This window comes from Amblyraja radiata, chromosome 1, assembly GCF_010909765.2.
Source record: "Amblyraja radiata isolate CabotCenter1 chromosome 1, sAmbRad1.1.pri, whole genome shotgun sequence".
NCBI classification, from domain to species: Eukaryota; Metazoa; Chordata; class Chondrichthyes; order Rajiformes; family Rajidae; genus Amblyraja; species Amblyraja radiata.
In genome coordinates, this window is record NC_045956.1 from 62,843,467 (window position 1) to 62,860,619 (window position 17,153).

Sequence of the window (17,153 nt, forward strand, 5' to 3'; positions counted from 1 at the left end):
AGTCGCTGATGAGATTTAAGATGTTTCTGGATAAGCACTTCAATTGTCTTGGCATGGAAGGTGATGGGCCATGCTGGAAGATGGATTAAATACAGATGGATGCCCACTGGTCAGTATGGATGTGATGGGCTGAATGGTCTATGGTTTATGTTTAAATGATCATAGATTAAAATACTGTTCTTTCTTAAAACCATACTTTTATAAAACATTGTTAATTGGCAATAATTTGCTCTCTGAATTCCACTGCCTGTTTACCAGTTATAATAATGTTCATTTTCTAAATGGTATTGTTTTATTAGGGGGGCTCCAGGGAGGAGGTGGGTCGCTGTATGAAGCACTCTTGATTTTCTTTTGCTTCTTTTCCTTTTTGTCTTTCTGTTCCTGTAAATAACAAGCAATAAAACAATAAGAAATTATGATTTATGATTACAGCAACCCTCATTATTACAGACCTCTTTATAATGGATACTAAACTAAGTGGGACCCGTTGGGTCCCAGCATCACACGGGAGGGCTAGTCCCCCAACGCAATATTCCACCTCTCCACCAATTCCAATATTGCTGGCCAGAGGGGGGGGGCGGTGCTTTCTGGGGCGCTAGTATGGATGTTGTGGCCTGAAGGGACTAGTTTCCAGAGGGCTAGTATGAACATTGTGGGCCGAATGGATTCTTGGGCTGGTGGCTCAGTCACTCAAGCCTGTCACTCACGGCTGGTGGGCTGGCAGTTGACTCACGGCTATTCCTTGAAATTCCAATTCAAACAGGGTGGAAGGCCACCAAATTCAAGTGCAGTTTCTTACCACTTCAAGCAGGGTGCAAGGCCACCAAATTCAAGTGCAGTTTCATACCATTTCAAGAAGGGTGCAAGGCCACTAAAGACAGTGAGTCGTGACCTCTCCCTCCTCCATCTTGCAGAGACTGAGCCATGCCCACACTTCTGGGTTTTATAGTCCCTCCCCCCTCCCACCAGAAGGGGCGTGGCCTTCATGGCGTGATTGACAGGAGAGAGAATCTCAACATTTTTTAAACACTAATAACTCATCAATTTTTCATCGGGAAAAATCTTCGGCACCTGATGAGCGGAGGGGGACTCTGAGTAGGATGGCCAAAAATCACAGTAGTACATGGTAGCGTTTTTTCTAAAATCAATATAAAGCGCAAACAGGAAGTGGTCAAAATTAGACTTTTAATTATATAGAAGGCAAGGCAACCTTAATTAGGCAAGGCAACTTTAATTAGGCAAGGCAACTTTAATTAGGCAAGGCAACTTTAATTAGGCAAGGCAACTTTAATTAGGCAAGGCAACTTTAATTGGGCAAGGCAACTTTAATTGGGCAAGGCAACTTTAATTGGGCAAGGCAACTTTAATTAGGCAACACAGCTTTAGCATTTCCAAACCAAAGGCAACACAGCTTTAGAATTTCCAAACCAAAGGCAACACAGCTTTAGCATTTCCAAACCAAAGGCAACACAGCTTTATCATTTCCAAACCAAAGGCAACACCGCTTTAGCATTTCCAAACCAAAGGCAACACAGCTTTAGCATTCCCAAACCAAAGGCAACATAGCTTTAGCATTTCCAAACTATATTTTCAAACCACATTAAGGGCACTGACAGGTCAGTAAAACCACTCACAGTTTAGTAGACATGTGTTCAGTGTTATTCACAGCTCAGACTGAGAGGCGTGATCCTCTCGCTTCCCCCATCTTGCAGAGACTGACTGAGGCACTCAACACTTCTGGGTTTTATAGTCCCTCCGGAAGGGGCGTGGCCTCCAGGAGAGAGAATCTCAACATTTTTTAAACACGAATAACTCTTTTATTTTTCATTGGTGGGAAAAATCCTCTTGTCCTGCGCAGTGGAGGGGGACTCTGAGTAAGATGGCCAGAAATCACAGCCATAAGTGGCAGCGTTTTTTCTGAAATCAATATACAGAACAACGGGAAGTGGTCAAGATCAGACTTTTAGTAATATAGATTGGTTATAGCGGACGAAGCACAGTAACCAGAACTTTCCACCCTCTGGTTTCACAATTCCAACTCTTCATTCCTATCTCACACCTACTTCTTTTATCTCTGGCCTTTGTTCCAACTATCTGCCGATCAAAATCCCTCCTTGCCTGTGTCCACCTAGTACCTGACTAATTTAGTCCTGCCTCTCCCCTCTTCTTGCTTTCTTCTCACACTCCTTCCCTCCTACAATCAGTCTGCAGAAGGATCTCAACCCAATATGTCACCTATCAATGTTCTCCAGAGATGCTGCCTGTCTGTTGAATTTATCTTCCATATGTTGGATTGTTGTCTACTTTGAGATGGGTATTGTAGCACAGCTCGTGTCGAATGAAACTGATTATATTTTAATGCTTAGAATGGGCAGATTTGTGATTGTGCCATAAAAGGATGTTCATTTTGTCTGGGGTGAATAAATCTGAAAAAGTATAACATATTTCAGATTTTGTAAATTTAAAAAGAAATTTAAGAATGGCAATTTTGATGTTGTTTTGACTTGAATGGATTAATATGCCATGGATGACACATTGAACTCTAATTTCTGAAACATAATTGTTAAAGGAAAGGCTTACAGAATTATGAACTGTTCTTAATGCTATCAAAGATGATTATGATGCAAAAATTAGACTGATAAAAGAATGATTACCTAGTATATAAACGAAATACATTTGATACTGAATAAATTCAATAAAAACAGTCTTGTTTCTGAAACTTAGTTTAGTTTAGAGATACAGCGAGGAAACAGGCTCTTCAACCCACCGACCAGCGATCCCGGTACAACCTGGTGTGCCAACAATAACCTCGTCCTCAACTCCAAGAAGACGAAGGAAATTATTGTCGACTTCAGGAAGGTCAGAGGAGGCAGCCATACCCCCATCCATATAAACGGGACTGAGGTGGAGCGCGTCTCCAGCTACAAATTCCTCGGGGTACATATCTCTGAAGATTTGTCCCGGTCCCTCAACACCTCCAAGCTGATCAAAAAGGCACAGCAGCGCCTTTACTTCCTGAGGAGGCTCAAGAAAGCCCACCTGTCCCCCCAGATCCTGACCAACTTCTACCGCTGTACCATCGCGAGCATCCTGACCACCTGCTTCACAGTATGGTACAGCAGCTGCACTGTTGTGGACAGGAAGGCACTACAACGGGTGGTGAAAACCGCGCAGCACATCATCGGTGCCCCGCTCCCTGCCATGCATGCCCTCCACCGAAAACGGTGTCTGAGACAGGCTGGGAAGATCATTAAAGACCCCTCCCACCCCAACCATGGACTGTTTGCCCTCCTCCCATCAGGGAGGCGGTACAGGAGCCTCAGGTCTCGTACCAGTAGGATGAGGAACAGCTTCTACAATTATACCATCACATTGCTGAACTCGGAGTACCGCCGATAGATTTCTCCGGTCCCTCCGTCCCCATTGTTTAATTATTCTGTATTTTTGATTATTCTGTATCTTCTTTTTTTTAAATTTCTATATGCACTACTACTACGGACTGACGCAAAACTGCATTTCGTTGTACCCATACTTAGTATTTGTGCAATGACATTAAAGTTGAATTGAATTAACACTATCCTTCACATACTAGGGACAATTTTTACATTTATAACAAGCCAATTAACCTACAAACCCGTGCGTTTTTGGAGTGTGGGAGGAAACTGAAGATCTCGGAGAAAACCCATGTGGTCACGGGGAGAACGTACAAGCTCCATGTAGACAGCACCCGTAGTCAGGATTGAACCCGAGTCTGTCACTGTAATGGGCCTGTCCCACCTAGGTGATTTTTCAGCGGACTGCCGGCGACTGTCAAGTTGCCGGCAGTCGCCTGAAAAACCGGGAACTGGAACGGCGACTTTCAGAGTGGAACACACACACAAACACATCGCAAAGGCGGGGGCAAGGGCAAGCAGGGGAGCACTGTCTGAAATTCACACGGTACAAAGCCAAGGTGATACAGATACACACCGCGATGAACTGGAAGGTTGGTGCTGTAATTAAGACAGCTAGCACAGTGTATGGTAAGTCCTTTAAAAGAGGGGAGAAGGGGGGAGAGAAGGATGGGAGAGAAGGGTGGGAGAGAGAAGGGGGGGGGAGAGAAGGGGGGGGAGAGAAGGGGGGGGGGAGAGAAGGGGGGGGAGAGAAGGGGGGGGAGAGAGAAGGGGGGGGAGAGAAGGGGGGGAGGAGAGAGAGAAGGGGGGGGGAGAGAGGGCGGAGAGAGAGAGGGGGAGGAGAGAAGGGGGGGAGGAAGATGGGGGGGAGGAAGATGGGGGGAGGAAGATGGGGGGGGGGGGGAGAGAAGGGGGGGGGGGGGAGAAGGAGTGGAGAAAACTTTTAATAAGCCAGACAACTTTTAATAAGCCAGAGAGTCACAGCTGTGAAGTTCGGCGGACATTTAGTATTACTGGTCGGTTATCCTTGGTTCTGAAAACTCCTGCTTACGTTTTTTTTCCTCAATGAGCCAATGAAAATGCCCGGTCAGCAAAGGCGATTAACTAAAACAACCTATGCCTACCTCGACTACCCATAACTACATGGCGACCCCACTACAACTGCACCTACGATTATTGATTTTCTCCATGGCGACCAATTTTTGGTCACAGAAAAATGTTCAACATGTTGAAAAATTTGTGGCGACCATACTGAGGCCACGACTAGTTCCCAGAATGCGGGAACTCCTCGCGACCATGAAGGAGACTCACCAGAGACCATCAGCGAACATGTGGCGAGCGCAGAGTCTCCTGCACTCACCTAAAAAGTCGCCTAAGTGGGGCAGGCCCATAAGGCAGCAATTCTACCGCTGCCCAAAGGCATGTAGTTAAGAGTTCCACGGAAGATGTGTTGTTAAATTGAAACATAACATACTTTCTCATATGCATGCAAAATATCTCATGGTTCTATTTGGAAGATCAGCACAAATGTTCTGGTTAATACTAATCAACCTGGCAATACTGTTATTAGGCAGAAATTAGCTGCTGCAAAGTGCTTCATTGGCTGTCAAGTGCTCAGGGACGTCAAGAGATCACAAAAGCAAATAAGAATGTCTAAATCTGATGCTAATCAAAGACTGTTTCTACAAAACATTCAAAGGTAGTCATTCTTTTGACATTCTTTTGAGCATTAGATAAATCAGCACTATGACATACTCTGACAGTTAGGTATTGACAATTTAAAAGGAATTTTTTAATTGAACTGTCTGTTCATAAATTTTGTTCCGTGCAATGATTTTGACCCAAAGATTTTGGTTATTACTTAAACTAATTAATTGAATTGAAGCTTTTTAAAATGTCATAGACATAGAACATAGAAATTAGGTGCAGGAGTAGGCCATTCAGCCCTTCGAGCCTGCACCGCCATTCAATATGATCATGGCTGATCATCCAACTCAGTATCCCGTACCTGCCTTCTCTCCATACCCTCTGATCCCCTTAGCCACAAGGGCCACATCTAACTCCCTCTTAAATATAGCCAATGAACTGGCCTCGACTACGCTCTGTGGCAGGGAGTTCCAGAGATTCACCACTCTCTGTGTGAAAAAAGTTCTTCTCATCTCGGTTTTAAAGGATTTCCCCCTTATCCTTAAGCTGTGACCCCTTGTCCTGGACTTCCCCAACATCGGGAGCAATCTTCCTGCATCTAGCCTGTCCAACCCCTTAAGAATTTTGTAAGTTTCTATAAGATCCCCTCTCAATCTCCTAAATTCTAGAGAGTATAAACCAAGTCTATCCAGTCTTTCTTCATAAGACAGTCCTGACATCCCAGGGATCAGTCTGGTGAACCTTCTCTGCACTCCCTCTATGGCAATAATGTCCCTCAAAATCATTCCTTAATATACTCGATTCTTACCAGCCATTTCTCATACACCAGTGCTGCCATCTCTTCTCTTCCAGTTTTTGTATATTCTTCTTCAATTTTCTTTTTCTGCTCATCTTTTGCAATCACTTTCTTCTTTTGTTTCAGTACTATTTGTTTATTTTCATTCCTTACATTGCCATTAATTATGAAAGTAGTTGTGTTAAAATTGAAGTTGAAGTTGATACAGATATGAAAAACATTTTTAAGAGTTAAGACATAGAACAAATCTTTGCAGCAACCCGAGAACCAGACTCCAGACTACCTGAATATTTACCTATCTAAGAAAGTGAGAAGAAACCTTCAGATCATCAAGCAATGCTGGTGCCAAATTTGAAGTAGAAAATAGGAATGGATCGACTGGGCTTATATTCATTGGAATTTAGAAGGATGAGAAGGGACCTTATAGAAACATGTAAAATTCTTAAGGGATAGGACAGGCTCGATGCAGGAAAAATGTTCCCGATGCTGGGGGAGTCCAGAACCAGGGGTCACACAGTGTAAGAATAAGGGGTAGGCCATTTAGAACTGACAAAGTCCCCCTTAGTAGGCTGTTCCAAAAGATTACGATGCACGGGATTAATAATAAGTTGTTGTATGGAATCAGAACTGGTTTACTGATATAGAAAGCAGAGGGTGGGAGTAGATAGACATTATTCAGGCTGGAGGCTTGACCAGTGGAGTTCCGCAGTGATCTGTGGTGGAACCTCTGCTGTTTGTGATATATATTAAAAACTTGGTCATAAACAGACACGTTGGTTAATAAGTTTGCAGATGAGACCAAGATTGCTGGGGTTTCAGATCATGAGGAAGGCTGTCAAGGAATCCAGCTGGAGAAAGATCAGCTACAAAATTGGACGGAGAAATGGTAGATGGAGTTTAATCTGAGCAAGTGTGAGGTGTCACACTTTTGGAGGTCAAATGTAAGGGGAAAATATACATTACATGACGATCAACAGCTTATGGCCCAAGACCATTGCACTCTGAAAGTGGCAACTCAAATAGTTAGAGTGGTAAAAAAGACATATGGTATGCTTGCCTTCACAGGTTGAAGCATTGAGTCAGGATGTCATGATGCAGCTTTGTAGGACTTCGGTTAGGCCGCATTTGGAGTATTTGTTGTAGACCGAATTGTTGTAGACATTGTTTCACTGAATGACCACGAGGTGCATGGAGCGAATGGTGTTTGTGAACCGTTTTATCTTAGTTTAGTTTAGAGATACAGCGTGGAAACCCCGAGTCCATGCCGAACATCGATCCCCCATACACTATGTGGGAGGAAAGATAGAACCACTCCAGTAGTTCTATCCTACACACTAAGGGCAATTCAAAATGTGTAGGATAGAACTACCACAGTGGTTCTACCTTTCCTTCCACATCGCAAAGCCAAAGACATTGTGACAGCATGGGTTTTCTCTCGGGCTCCGCGTCCCCTGTCACCCGGGTGTCTGGTGTTGTAAGATAGCGACTTTACCGGGGCACAACTGGGCCGCCCGAAACAGTTACGGTAAATTAATTGAATTGGTTCTTTTCAATTCACGGCAAAGAAAAATTTCCCATAGTTATCGCATTATTTACAAATGAGAAACATCTGTGATTTGATTTGAATTTGATTTGAATTTGATTCCTTTATTGACGATTAACGAAATTTGAACGATATTGATAAGAATCGATAAGAATGAACGATATTGATAAGAATAAATTTGAATGCTGAGATATTATGCAATGTGAAGGCATGAAGGGAAATTTGACACATTGCTCTGTATGGAGAGATGAAAATAAATCATGTAATTTTCTCAGGCATCTTTTGTTACTCTAGGAATGTGACTGAATGACTTTACAGGCCACTTATTTGAAAGAGGAAATGTTGCATTATGCTAACTTAAGCTTTGTAAATAATATAGTTAGGGCATGCAATAAAAGTATAATTCTATCAAAATCTATATATTACTAAAACTCTCATCTTCTTTGATTGCGTTCGTGCGTGCGTGTGCATGATATTACAAAACCACGCCAAAACGGTACATGATAGCGCTACAATTTTTGGCCCACCTTACTCACCATTGTCTTGGGATGTAAAAGAAGCACGTTTCATTCAGATTGATGGTATATTTTACAGTTGACATCTTAAAGTTTACAAAAAACACTTTTCAAACCACTTTTCCACTTGCCCTGCCCGTCAGCTGCTTTCGACGTCATCACAATGACGTCACAATGGGATTCCGAATCCATAAACAAAATTACGATTTTATTGTGGGGGGGTGGGATGGGGGGAGGAGGGGGATAGAGGGGGAGGAGGGGGATAGAGGGAGAGGAGGGGAAAGTGGGGAGGAGGAAGGGGATTGGTGGAGGAAGGGGGGTAGAGGAGGGGGGAGTGGGGGAGGTAGGGAGTGGGAGAAAGGGAGATGAGGGCAGTGTGGGAGGTGAGGAGGGAGAATGTGGGAGGAGGGGAGAGAGGGGGAGAGGAGGGGGGAGTGGGGCAGATAGGGAGAGGGGGTAGAGGGAGAAGAGGGCAGTGGGGGAGGTGAGGAGGGAGATGGGGAGTCGAGAGATAGTGTGAGAGGAGGCGGATAGGGAGGGGAGAGGGGTTATGGAGGGAGGGATTGACTGAGGGTAGGGAAAGGGAGAGAGGGAGAGGTGAGGGAGGGAGTGGGGAGGAGGAGAGGGGAAAGAAGTGGGAGAGTGAAGAGGAGGGTAGGGAGTGCTGGGGGATGAGGGGGAATGGAGGAGAATAGGGTAGGAAGAGGGATAGCGAGGCGCAGTTGGGGGAGGGTTGCCGTGACTCGCGTCACCATGGGGATCTCTGGGGTCACAACGGGAACCCCTCAGCCGCGCCTGCACAGTTGGGGGCTATGGGCCAGTGGTGGAATATTGTCTTGTGTGACGGGCCCAACAGGTCCGCTCCTGGTCTAGTGATTTATAAAAGTAAGGATGTCAGATGTCAAAAGTAAGGACGAGACATCCTGTACAAGACAATGGTAAGGCCACATTGAGAGTATAGTATTCAGATTTGGTCACCCTGCTGCAGGAAAGATGCCATGAAGCTGGTAAGAGTGCAGAGAAGATTTACCAGGACCGGAGGGGGGGCAGGTAGGACAGGCAGAGGTGTATAAAATTGTTAGGTGAATAGATATAGTGAATGCAGAGACATTTTCTCCCAGGGTAGGGGAATCAAGAACCAGAGGACAGAGGTTTAAGATAAGAGGAGAAAAATTTAATAAGTACCGGAGGGAAAACATTTTCACACATAGTGTGGTGGGTCAATGGACTGAGCTGGTTGGCATGGACCAGGGGTTGAAGGACTTTTTCATGCTATAAAACTCCATAACTGTATCAATGGAAAACAACAAAAAAATGTTGAAAATCAGAAATTTAAAAAATTTTAGTAATTATCAGGACAGGCTATATTTTTTGGAGAGGAAAAACAGTGTTAACGTTTCAGGGCAATGATCTTTCTTTAGAAATAGGATAAATTAGTAAGCCAGCATGTCTTAAGTTGCAAATAAGGGCGAGGGATAAATATCCATGTAAGAAAGGAGTCCAAGAGAGGTTGAATGGTACGAATTGTGGTTGTGCCAGCCGAGGGAATATGGCAAAGGCTTGGTAATAGGAGATCACTGAGGTGGAAAAGAAAAAGAAACAGCTACAACTGTGAGAAACAGAGCATTGAAGTAACTAGAAGTTCAGCCCAATGGATATCTCTTACAATATTAGTATAATGGGAATAAAATTTGCTTACCATTTCATAAAAGCTGAAGCATTTTCATTCTTTCGTTCAGTGACTTGCTCTTTTTCTTTTTCCTTTTTCTCTCTTTTAATTTGCTTTTGCTTCTGTAAAGTTCCTTTTAGATTTTGATCTTTATCTTCTTTCCATTTTTCAAATACCTGTCAAAGAGAAAAAATGTTATTTCATTACTATTTGTAGCACTAATACACAAAATATATCTTTAGACTTTAGGTAAAAATAGTTGAGAAAAAGATGAACTATCCTATCATGTTGCATTTTTCTGATCAGGAAACATGCAGACAACCTATTAAGAACCGTGTACAAATTTAAATCTACTTAATACAACGATGACAACATTTGAGTTTAATTAAGAGCCATTAAGAAATATGTGAAATAAGGAGAGGGAATAAAGAGTTCCTGATCAGCTGCCCAACCAATGTTTTAATTCCTACTCCGAACCACCTGTTGAACTATGATCTTCTCCCTATGCTATCATCTGCTTCCTACAGTTTCACTCCACCCCATAGAAATGCTTTTAAAATCTCCCCTTGAAAGGTATTCATCTTGTGGGATAGCAGAATATACACAGTAAACAGGTACCTTGGAAGCATGAATGTTTAGAGTGAGCACTCGCATGGGTCCCAGCTATGCCTGCCTCTTTGTAGGGTACGTCAAACAATCACTGTTCCAGGCGTACACTGGCCCTATTCCCGAACTCTACCTCTGCTACATTGATGACTGCAATGGTGCTACTTCCTGCACCCATGCAGAATTCACTGACTACATCAACTTCACCACCAATTTCCATCTTGCACTCAAATTCACTTGGACCATCTTCGACACCTCCCTACCGTTTCTAGATGTCACCGTCTCCATCACAGGAAACAAACTATTGACCGACATCTACTACAAACCTACTGACTCCCATAGCTATCTAGACTACACTTCTTCCCACCCTGCTTCATGTAAAAACTCTATTCCCTACTCCCAATTCCTCTGTCAACGCCACATCTGCGCCCAGGATGAGGTTTTCCACACCAGGGCATCAGAGATGTCCTCATTCTTTAGGAACCGGGGGTTCCCCTCTCCCATTATAGATGAGGCTCTCACTCGGGTCTCCTCGATATCCCGCAGCTCCGCTCTTGATCCCCCTCTGCCCATTCGTAACAAGGACAGAGTCTCCCTTGTCCTCACCATCCACCCCATCAGCCGTCGCATACAGCACATAATCCCCCAACATTTTCGCCACCTCCAACGTGATCCACATCTTACCATCTCCATCGCTTTCTGCTTTCCGCAGAGACCGTTCCCTCCAAAACTCGCTGGTCAACTCGTCCCTTCCCACCTCCTTCCCAGGTACTATCCACTGCAACCACAGGAGATGCAACACCTGTCCCTTTACATCCTCCCTCGACTCCATCCAAGGACTCCGACAGTCTTTCCAGGTGAGGCAGAGGTTCACTTGCACCTCCTCCAACCTCATCTACTGTATCCGCTGTTCCAGGTGTCAACTTCTCTGCATCGGCGAGACCAATCGCAGGCTCAGTGATCGTTTCGCTGAACACTCTGCTCAGTCCGTCTTAACTTACCTGATCTCCCAGTTGCTCAGCACTTCAACTCCCCCTCCCATTCCCAATCTAACCTTTCTGCCCTGGGCCTCCTCCATTGTCAGGGTGAGGCCCAGCGCAAATTGGAGGAACAGCACCTCATATTTTGCTTGGGTAGTTTACACCCCAATGGTATGAACATTGACTTCTCTAACTTCAAATTGCCCTTGCTTTCCCTCTCCATCCCCTCCCCCTTCCCAGTTCTCCCACCACTCACTGTCTCTGACTACATTCTATCTCTGCCCCGTCCACTCCCGACAGTAGTCTGAAGAAGGGTCTCGACCCGAAATGTCACCCATTCCTTCTCTTCAGAGATGTTCCTGACCCACTGAGTGTCTACCTTCGATTTAAACAAGCATCTGCAGTTCTTTCTTACACAATGTACAGAGTGACCTTGGCGTGCAAGTTCACAGCTCTCTGAAAATAATGACACCGGTGGGTAGAGTAGTGGAAAAGGCATTCAGCTTACTTACCTTCATAGGCAAGGGTATTGAGTATATGAATTGGGAGAAAATTTAGCGGAACACAACCTCTACTCATCAAAGCTCCCGCAGAATTTTAAATAGAACATAGACTGGGAACCCGAATGAAGGCTCGTCGGTCAGCGGGACCCTCCCGAAGGTTCGTCGGTCGACGGGACCGGTAACCCACCCATAGGCTCATTTGACGGTGTAACCAGGGGCCCGCCCAAAGTCTCGTCGGTCGGCGGTAACGGTAACTCGCCCGAAGACTTGTCGGATGGCATAACCGGGAGGGATCTGGAGACATCAGACGCGAGGAGCAAGGGCCGGTAGGGGGGTGAACAGGTGTAATGCCTCCAGCGCCTTCAAGGTCGGCTGCACGAGGCTCCTCCAGGACACAAAGATGGCTGGACGAGGAGGGGGTTCGTAGGAAGTGCTCCAATACATCGAGCGAGCGGGCCGACTGTACTTTGGACTTTTAATAATGGTGACAAAAATGGCAACGCCTGCATGTGTAATATATGCAAAAAGAATTTCACTGTGTAATTGTACATGTGACAAATAAAGCACCATTGAACCATTGAACAGTACAGGAAAAGAATAGGCTTTATGGTCCACAATGACTGCGCAGAACATGAATGAATGAATGGATGAATGAATGAATCAATTTTATGAGCCAAGTATGTATACATACAAGGAATTTGCCTTGGTGCTTTGCTCGCAAGTAACAACACAATATACAGTAGACAATTAAAAATAAAACATTATAATTTGTTGAGATGGCACCAGGACGCCAGCTGTGTCACTTCCTGTCTGAAGGCAGATTCCTCCCCATCCTGGATCAGTCCAATCAGGGTTGTGTCATCCGCAAACTTGCTTAGCTTGACAGAGGAGTCTGTGGAGGTGCAGTTGTTGGTGTAGAGAGAGTAAAGGAGAGGGGTGAGGTCGCAGCCTTGCGGTGCTCCTATTCTGAGGTCAGCAGGTCCGAGATGTGCTTTCCCAGCCTCACATGCTGCTTCCTGTCTGTCAGGAAGATGATGATCCACTGACAGAGGGATTCAGGCACAGTCAACTGGGAGAGTTTGGAGTGTAGTAGTTCTGGCACAATGGTGTTGAACGCAGAGCTAAAATCCACAAATAAAATTCTTGCATTGGTCCCCTGGCGGTCTAGGTGCTGGAGGATGAAGCGCAGGCCTAGGTTGACTGCGTCATATACTGCTCTATTGGCCTAGTATGCAAACTGCAGGGGGCCAGCAGGGGGTTTGTGATATTTTTCAGGTGGGCCAGCACGTCTTTCAAGGGTCTTCATGATTACAGAGGTCAGTGCGACAGGCCTGTAGTCATTAGGACCAGCCACGATGCAACCAGTCAGCATGCTCTCTACTGTGCACCTGTAGAAGTTCGAGAGAGTCCTCCTTGACATACCGACTCTCAGTAATCTTCTCAGGAAGTAGTGGTGCTGATGTGCTTTCTTTATAATTACATTTAATAATAATAATAATAATAATAATAATTTGTTTATAGGGACAGTGCATATTAATGAACATTTGCATGTAAATATGCGAGATTGTAGCCAATCAGTAGCTAATTTCCGTCTCTAGTCCCAGGGAAAGGTAGGTGAAGTGTCTTGCCCAAGGACACAACGACAGTACACACTCCAAGCAGGATTCGAACCGGCCACCTTCAGGTTGCCAGCCGAACACTTAGCCCATTGTGCCATCTGTCGTCCAACACATCAGTGTTCTGGGACCAGGAAAGATCTTCAGAAATATGCATGCCCTGGAATTTGAAGATCTTGACCCTATCCACCATCAACCCGTTGATATAAACGGGACTGAGGGTCCCCATCCTACCCCTCCCAAAGTCCACAATCAGTTCCTTGGTTTTGCTGGTGTTGAGGGCCAGGTTATTGTGCTGGCACCATTTGGTCAATCGGTCGATCTCACCTCTATACTCTGACTCGTCCCCATCAGTGATACGTCCCACAACAGTGGTGTCGTCGGCGAACTTGGTGATGGAGTTCGCACTATGTCCGGCTACGCAGTCATGAGTATAGAGTAAGTACAGCAGGGGGCTGAGCTCACAGCCTTGAGGTGCTCCCATGCTGATTGTTATCGAGGATGACACATTTCCACCAATACGGACAGACTGTGGTCTGTGAATGAGGAAGTCGAGGATCCAATTGCAGAGGGATGCGCAGAGACCCAGATCTGAGAGCTTGGTAACCAGCTTGGAGGGGATGATGGTATTAAATGCCAAGCTGTAGTCAATGAATAACAGCCTGACATATGTGTTTTTGTTGTCCAAGTGGTCCAGAGCGGAGTGGAGAGCCAGCGAGATCGCATCCACCGTTGATCTGTTGTGGCGGTAAGCGAACTGCAGTGGGTCCAGGTTTTTGTCGAGGTATGAATTGATTTGCACCATGATCAACCTCTCAAAGCACTTCATCACCACAGACATTAGTGCCACTGGTCGATAGTCATTGAGGCATGTCACCTTGCACTCCTTGGGCACTGGTATTGTTGATGCCCTTTTAAAGCAGGTGGGAACCTCAGACCTCAGAAGTGAGAGGTTGAAAATGCATACCAGGCCAATAGACCAGTGGATCACGCAGTCAACCTAGGCCTGCAATTCATCCTCCAGCACCTAGACCGCCAGGTGACCTATGCAGGGATTTTGTTTGTGGATTTTAGTTCAGCATTCAACACCATTGTGCCAGAGCTACTACACTCCAAACTCTCCCAGTTGACTGTGCTTGAACCCTTCTGTCAGTGGATTACCAACTTCCTGACAGACAGGAAGCAGAATGTGAGGCTGGGAAAGCACATCTCGGACCCGCAGACCCTCAGCATAGGAGCACCGCAAGGCTGCCCTCTCCTTTACTCTCTCTACACCAACGACTGCACCTCCACACACTCCTCTGTCAAGCTTCTCAAGTTTGCGGATGACACAACCCTGATTGGACTGATCCAGGATGGGGAAGAATCTGCCTACAGACAGGAAGTGACACAGCTGGCGTCCTGCTGCCCTTGCAACAACCTGGAGCTCAATGTTCTAAAGACGGTGGAATTGATTGTAGACTTTAGGAGAGCTCCCTCTCCCCTCCCCCCACTCACCACCAACAACACCACCGTCACATCTGTGGAGTCATTTAAGTTCCTTGGAACCATCATCTCCAGGGACTTAAATGGGAGGCCACCATCGACTACATCGTCAAAAAGACCCAACAGAGGATGTACTTCCTGCGGCAGCTGAGAAAACACAATCTGCCACAGGTAATGATGGTCCAGTTTTTTATTGCCATCATAGAATCTGTCCTCACCTTCTCCATCATGGTCTGGTTTGGCGCAACCACCAAGCATGACATCCGGAGGCTGCAGCGCATCGTTTGATCAGCCGAGAAGGTTATTGGCTGCAACCTTCCCCCCACTGACGAACTGTACACTGCAAGGGCCAGGAAGCGAGCGGGTAAGATCATCTATGACCCCTCTCACCCTGGCCTCAAACTCTTTGAAGTACTTCCCTCTGGAAGGCGACTCCGGACTGTCAAAGCCGCCACAGCCAGACATAAAAACAGCTTTTTTTCCATGAGCAATAGCTGTACTCAACAGCCAAAAGTCTGTAGCCTCTTTTGCTCTGGTATTTTCTTTCATTCTTCACATGTTTAAATTATGTCTTATTTTTAATTGTCTACTGTATATCGTGTTGTTACTTGCGAGCAAAGCACCAAAAATTCCTTGTATGTATACATACTTGGCTAATAACATTTATTAAATTCAATTCAATGTAATGTAAGGAGGACACCTGTTGTCGAGGGGAACAGCCTTAGGCGTTTCCTGCACTTTCTGCATATTCCCTTTCGTGGTGGTCACTCATCTACTTCCTGCCTGTACCTTAGACGTGACCACCTCACTGTAACAACTATCTAAGACACTTTCACCCCCTGGCTAATCCTGAGGTCATCCAGTTGCATCTCCAGTTCCTTAATGTGGTTCGTAAGGAGCTGCAGCCGAATGCACCTGCTGCAGATGTGGTCCTCAAGAGCACTGGAAAGCCCCTGACTTCCAACATCGTGCAGGAGGAGCATTCCACTATCCCACCTGCCATCTCTATGATACCAAACACTTCGGAAGATTACACAGCAAACCAGACCTTAACCAGCCATTACCATTTGCTCAGCCTTCTCTCTGAAGCCTCTTGAACCAAAGCCTCAGTTCTGCACTTACATACAACTGCAGTACTTCACCTCAACTCAGCCGCTCGCAATAGGCCCCTCTGCTAACCCTGCCCTTCATTTTATTGGCTGCAGTATCTCTTCCTGAGTCATTGAAAAGCCTGCTTTGTAGATGTCCTCCTTCATTTGTAAAAAGCCTATTTTCCATCAAAATGCTTTTTCTCCTCTCAAAATGTACAAGACTACCTTCTCCTCTCAAAATGGCTGCTCACCAACTAATGTCTCGACTTTTAAAGATTACAAAAAATCTCCCACAATTCTGCAATCTTCCTTGCTTTTAATGGCTGCTGTCTCTTCCTAAGCCAATCAAACGCTTGTTTTAAATGGCCTTCCTTCACTTAAAAATCAATCAAAAACCAGTTTCTCTTAACTCTCCCACCGATTTTTCAAAAATGTTTTCTCTCCTAAATTTGCTGCTCACCAACTCTCTCCTCAACTTTTGAAGATTAAAAACAAATTTTTGTACTCAGTTTGATTTGCTTAATATTCCCTGATCATTAAATGCTTTTTGCTAAAGATTTTGTGTTATGAAACATATCTTGAAAGCAAAATTTTCCATTAAAGTAGACCAAACTGTCAATTAATCAAATTTAATCAACTATCACTTCTTGCCTTTTCTGCTTCTCCCTTCTTCTCCTCTTTCTCTGCTTCTGCTTGTTGCTTTGCTTTTTCCTCTTCTTTCTTCTTATCATCAGTTCTTTGGAATGCATTTTTCTTTTTTCTCCGCCAGGCCTCGAATGATGCCTTTGCATCTTCTTTAGTCTCAATAATCTTCTTTAAATGAAATAAAGCAATTAGTTAAAACATTCATGTTTCATTGTCCCTCAAATTTTATAGATGGCAAAATGAAAGAACTATTCCAAATTATATCAAATATTTTGTATTTCATCTCCATATACACATTTTTATTTAGTTTTCCTTCCATTTTGCCTCTTCACTAAAGGACACGATATACTCTGATGCAGCTCAATACATGGGATCACCCTTCCAGTATCTTGTCTATTCAATGAATGTTAGTAGTTATTTGACCATGAAACACAGCAGCAAAATCTAATGTTCATCTCAGCCAATATGGAAATGCTCAATTATACCAAATGGAAGCAGGTAGATCTTTTGTTCTCTTGGTTAGTTTCTTAGTGGAATATTTTAGATTATCACAGAATCAGAAAGGGATAACGTTTAAATGGTACAATGGTATCAAATTATGAGGGGCAAAGAGGTAAATAGAAGAATGGTCGCGTAAAACTAGAGGCATAGATTGGGGGTAAAAA

At 44.7% G+C, this 17,153-nt stretch overlaps 2 protein-coding genes across 2 annotated transcripts in view; both read right to left on the bottom strand.

The window, feature by feature from the left end:
- Window positions 1-177: 177 nt before the first annotated feature.
- Window positions 178-9,757, bottom strand: LOC116974467 (microtubule-associated protein 9-like). The gene is made up of 3 exons (XM_033022926.1): window positions 9,593-9,757; window positions 5,848-5,983; window positions 178-381 (listed from the first exon to the last, which is right to left on the bottom strand). The coding sequence occupies exons 1-3, from the start codon at window positions 9,598-9,600 to the stop codon at window positions 271-273; spliced, it is 255 nt and encodes an 84-aa protein (XP_032878817.1). The 5' UTR covers window positions 9,601-9,757; the 3' UTR covers window positions 178-270.
- Window positions 9,758-11,846: 2,089 nt separating this feature from the next.
- The window catches only part of LOC116979328 (microtubule-associated protein 9-like), a 68,318-nt gene continuing 63,011 nt past the window's right edge, over window positions 11,847-17,153 (bottom strand). Inside the window, exons 12-13 of the mRNA XM_033030964.1 lie at window positions 16,495-16,656; window positions 11,847-11,945 (exon numbers count right to left, since the gene is read on the bottom strand). Of these exons, the coding sequence (XP_032886855.1) occupies window positions 11,847-11,945; window positions 16,495-16,656 (261 nt within the window). The remainder of the gene's footprint in view (window positions 11,946-16,494; window positions 16,657-17,153) is intronic.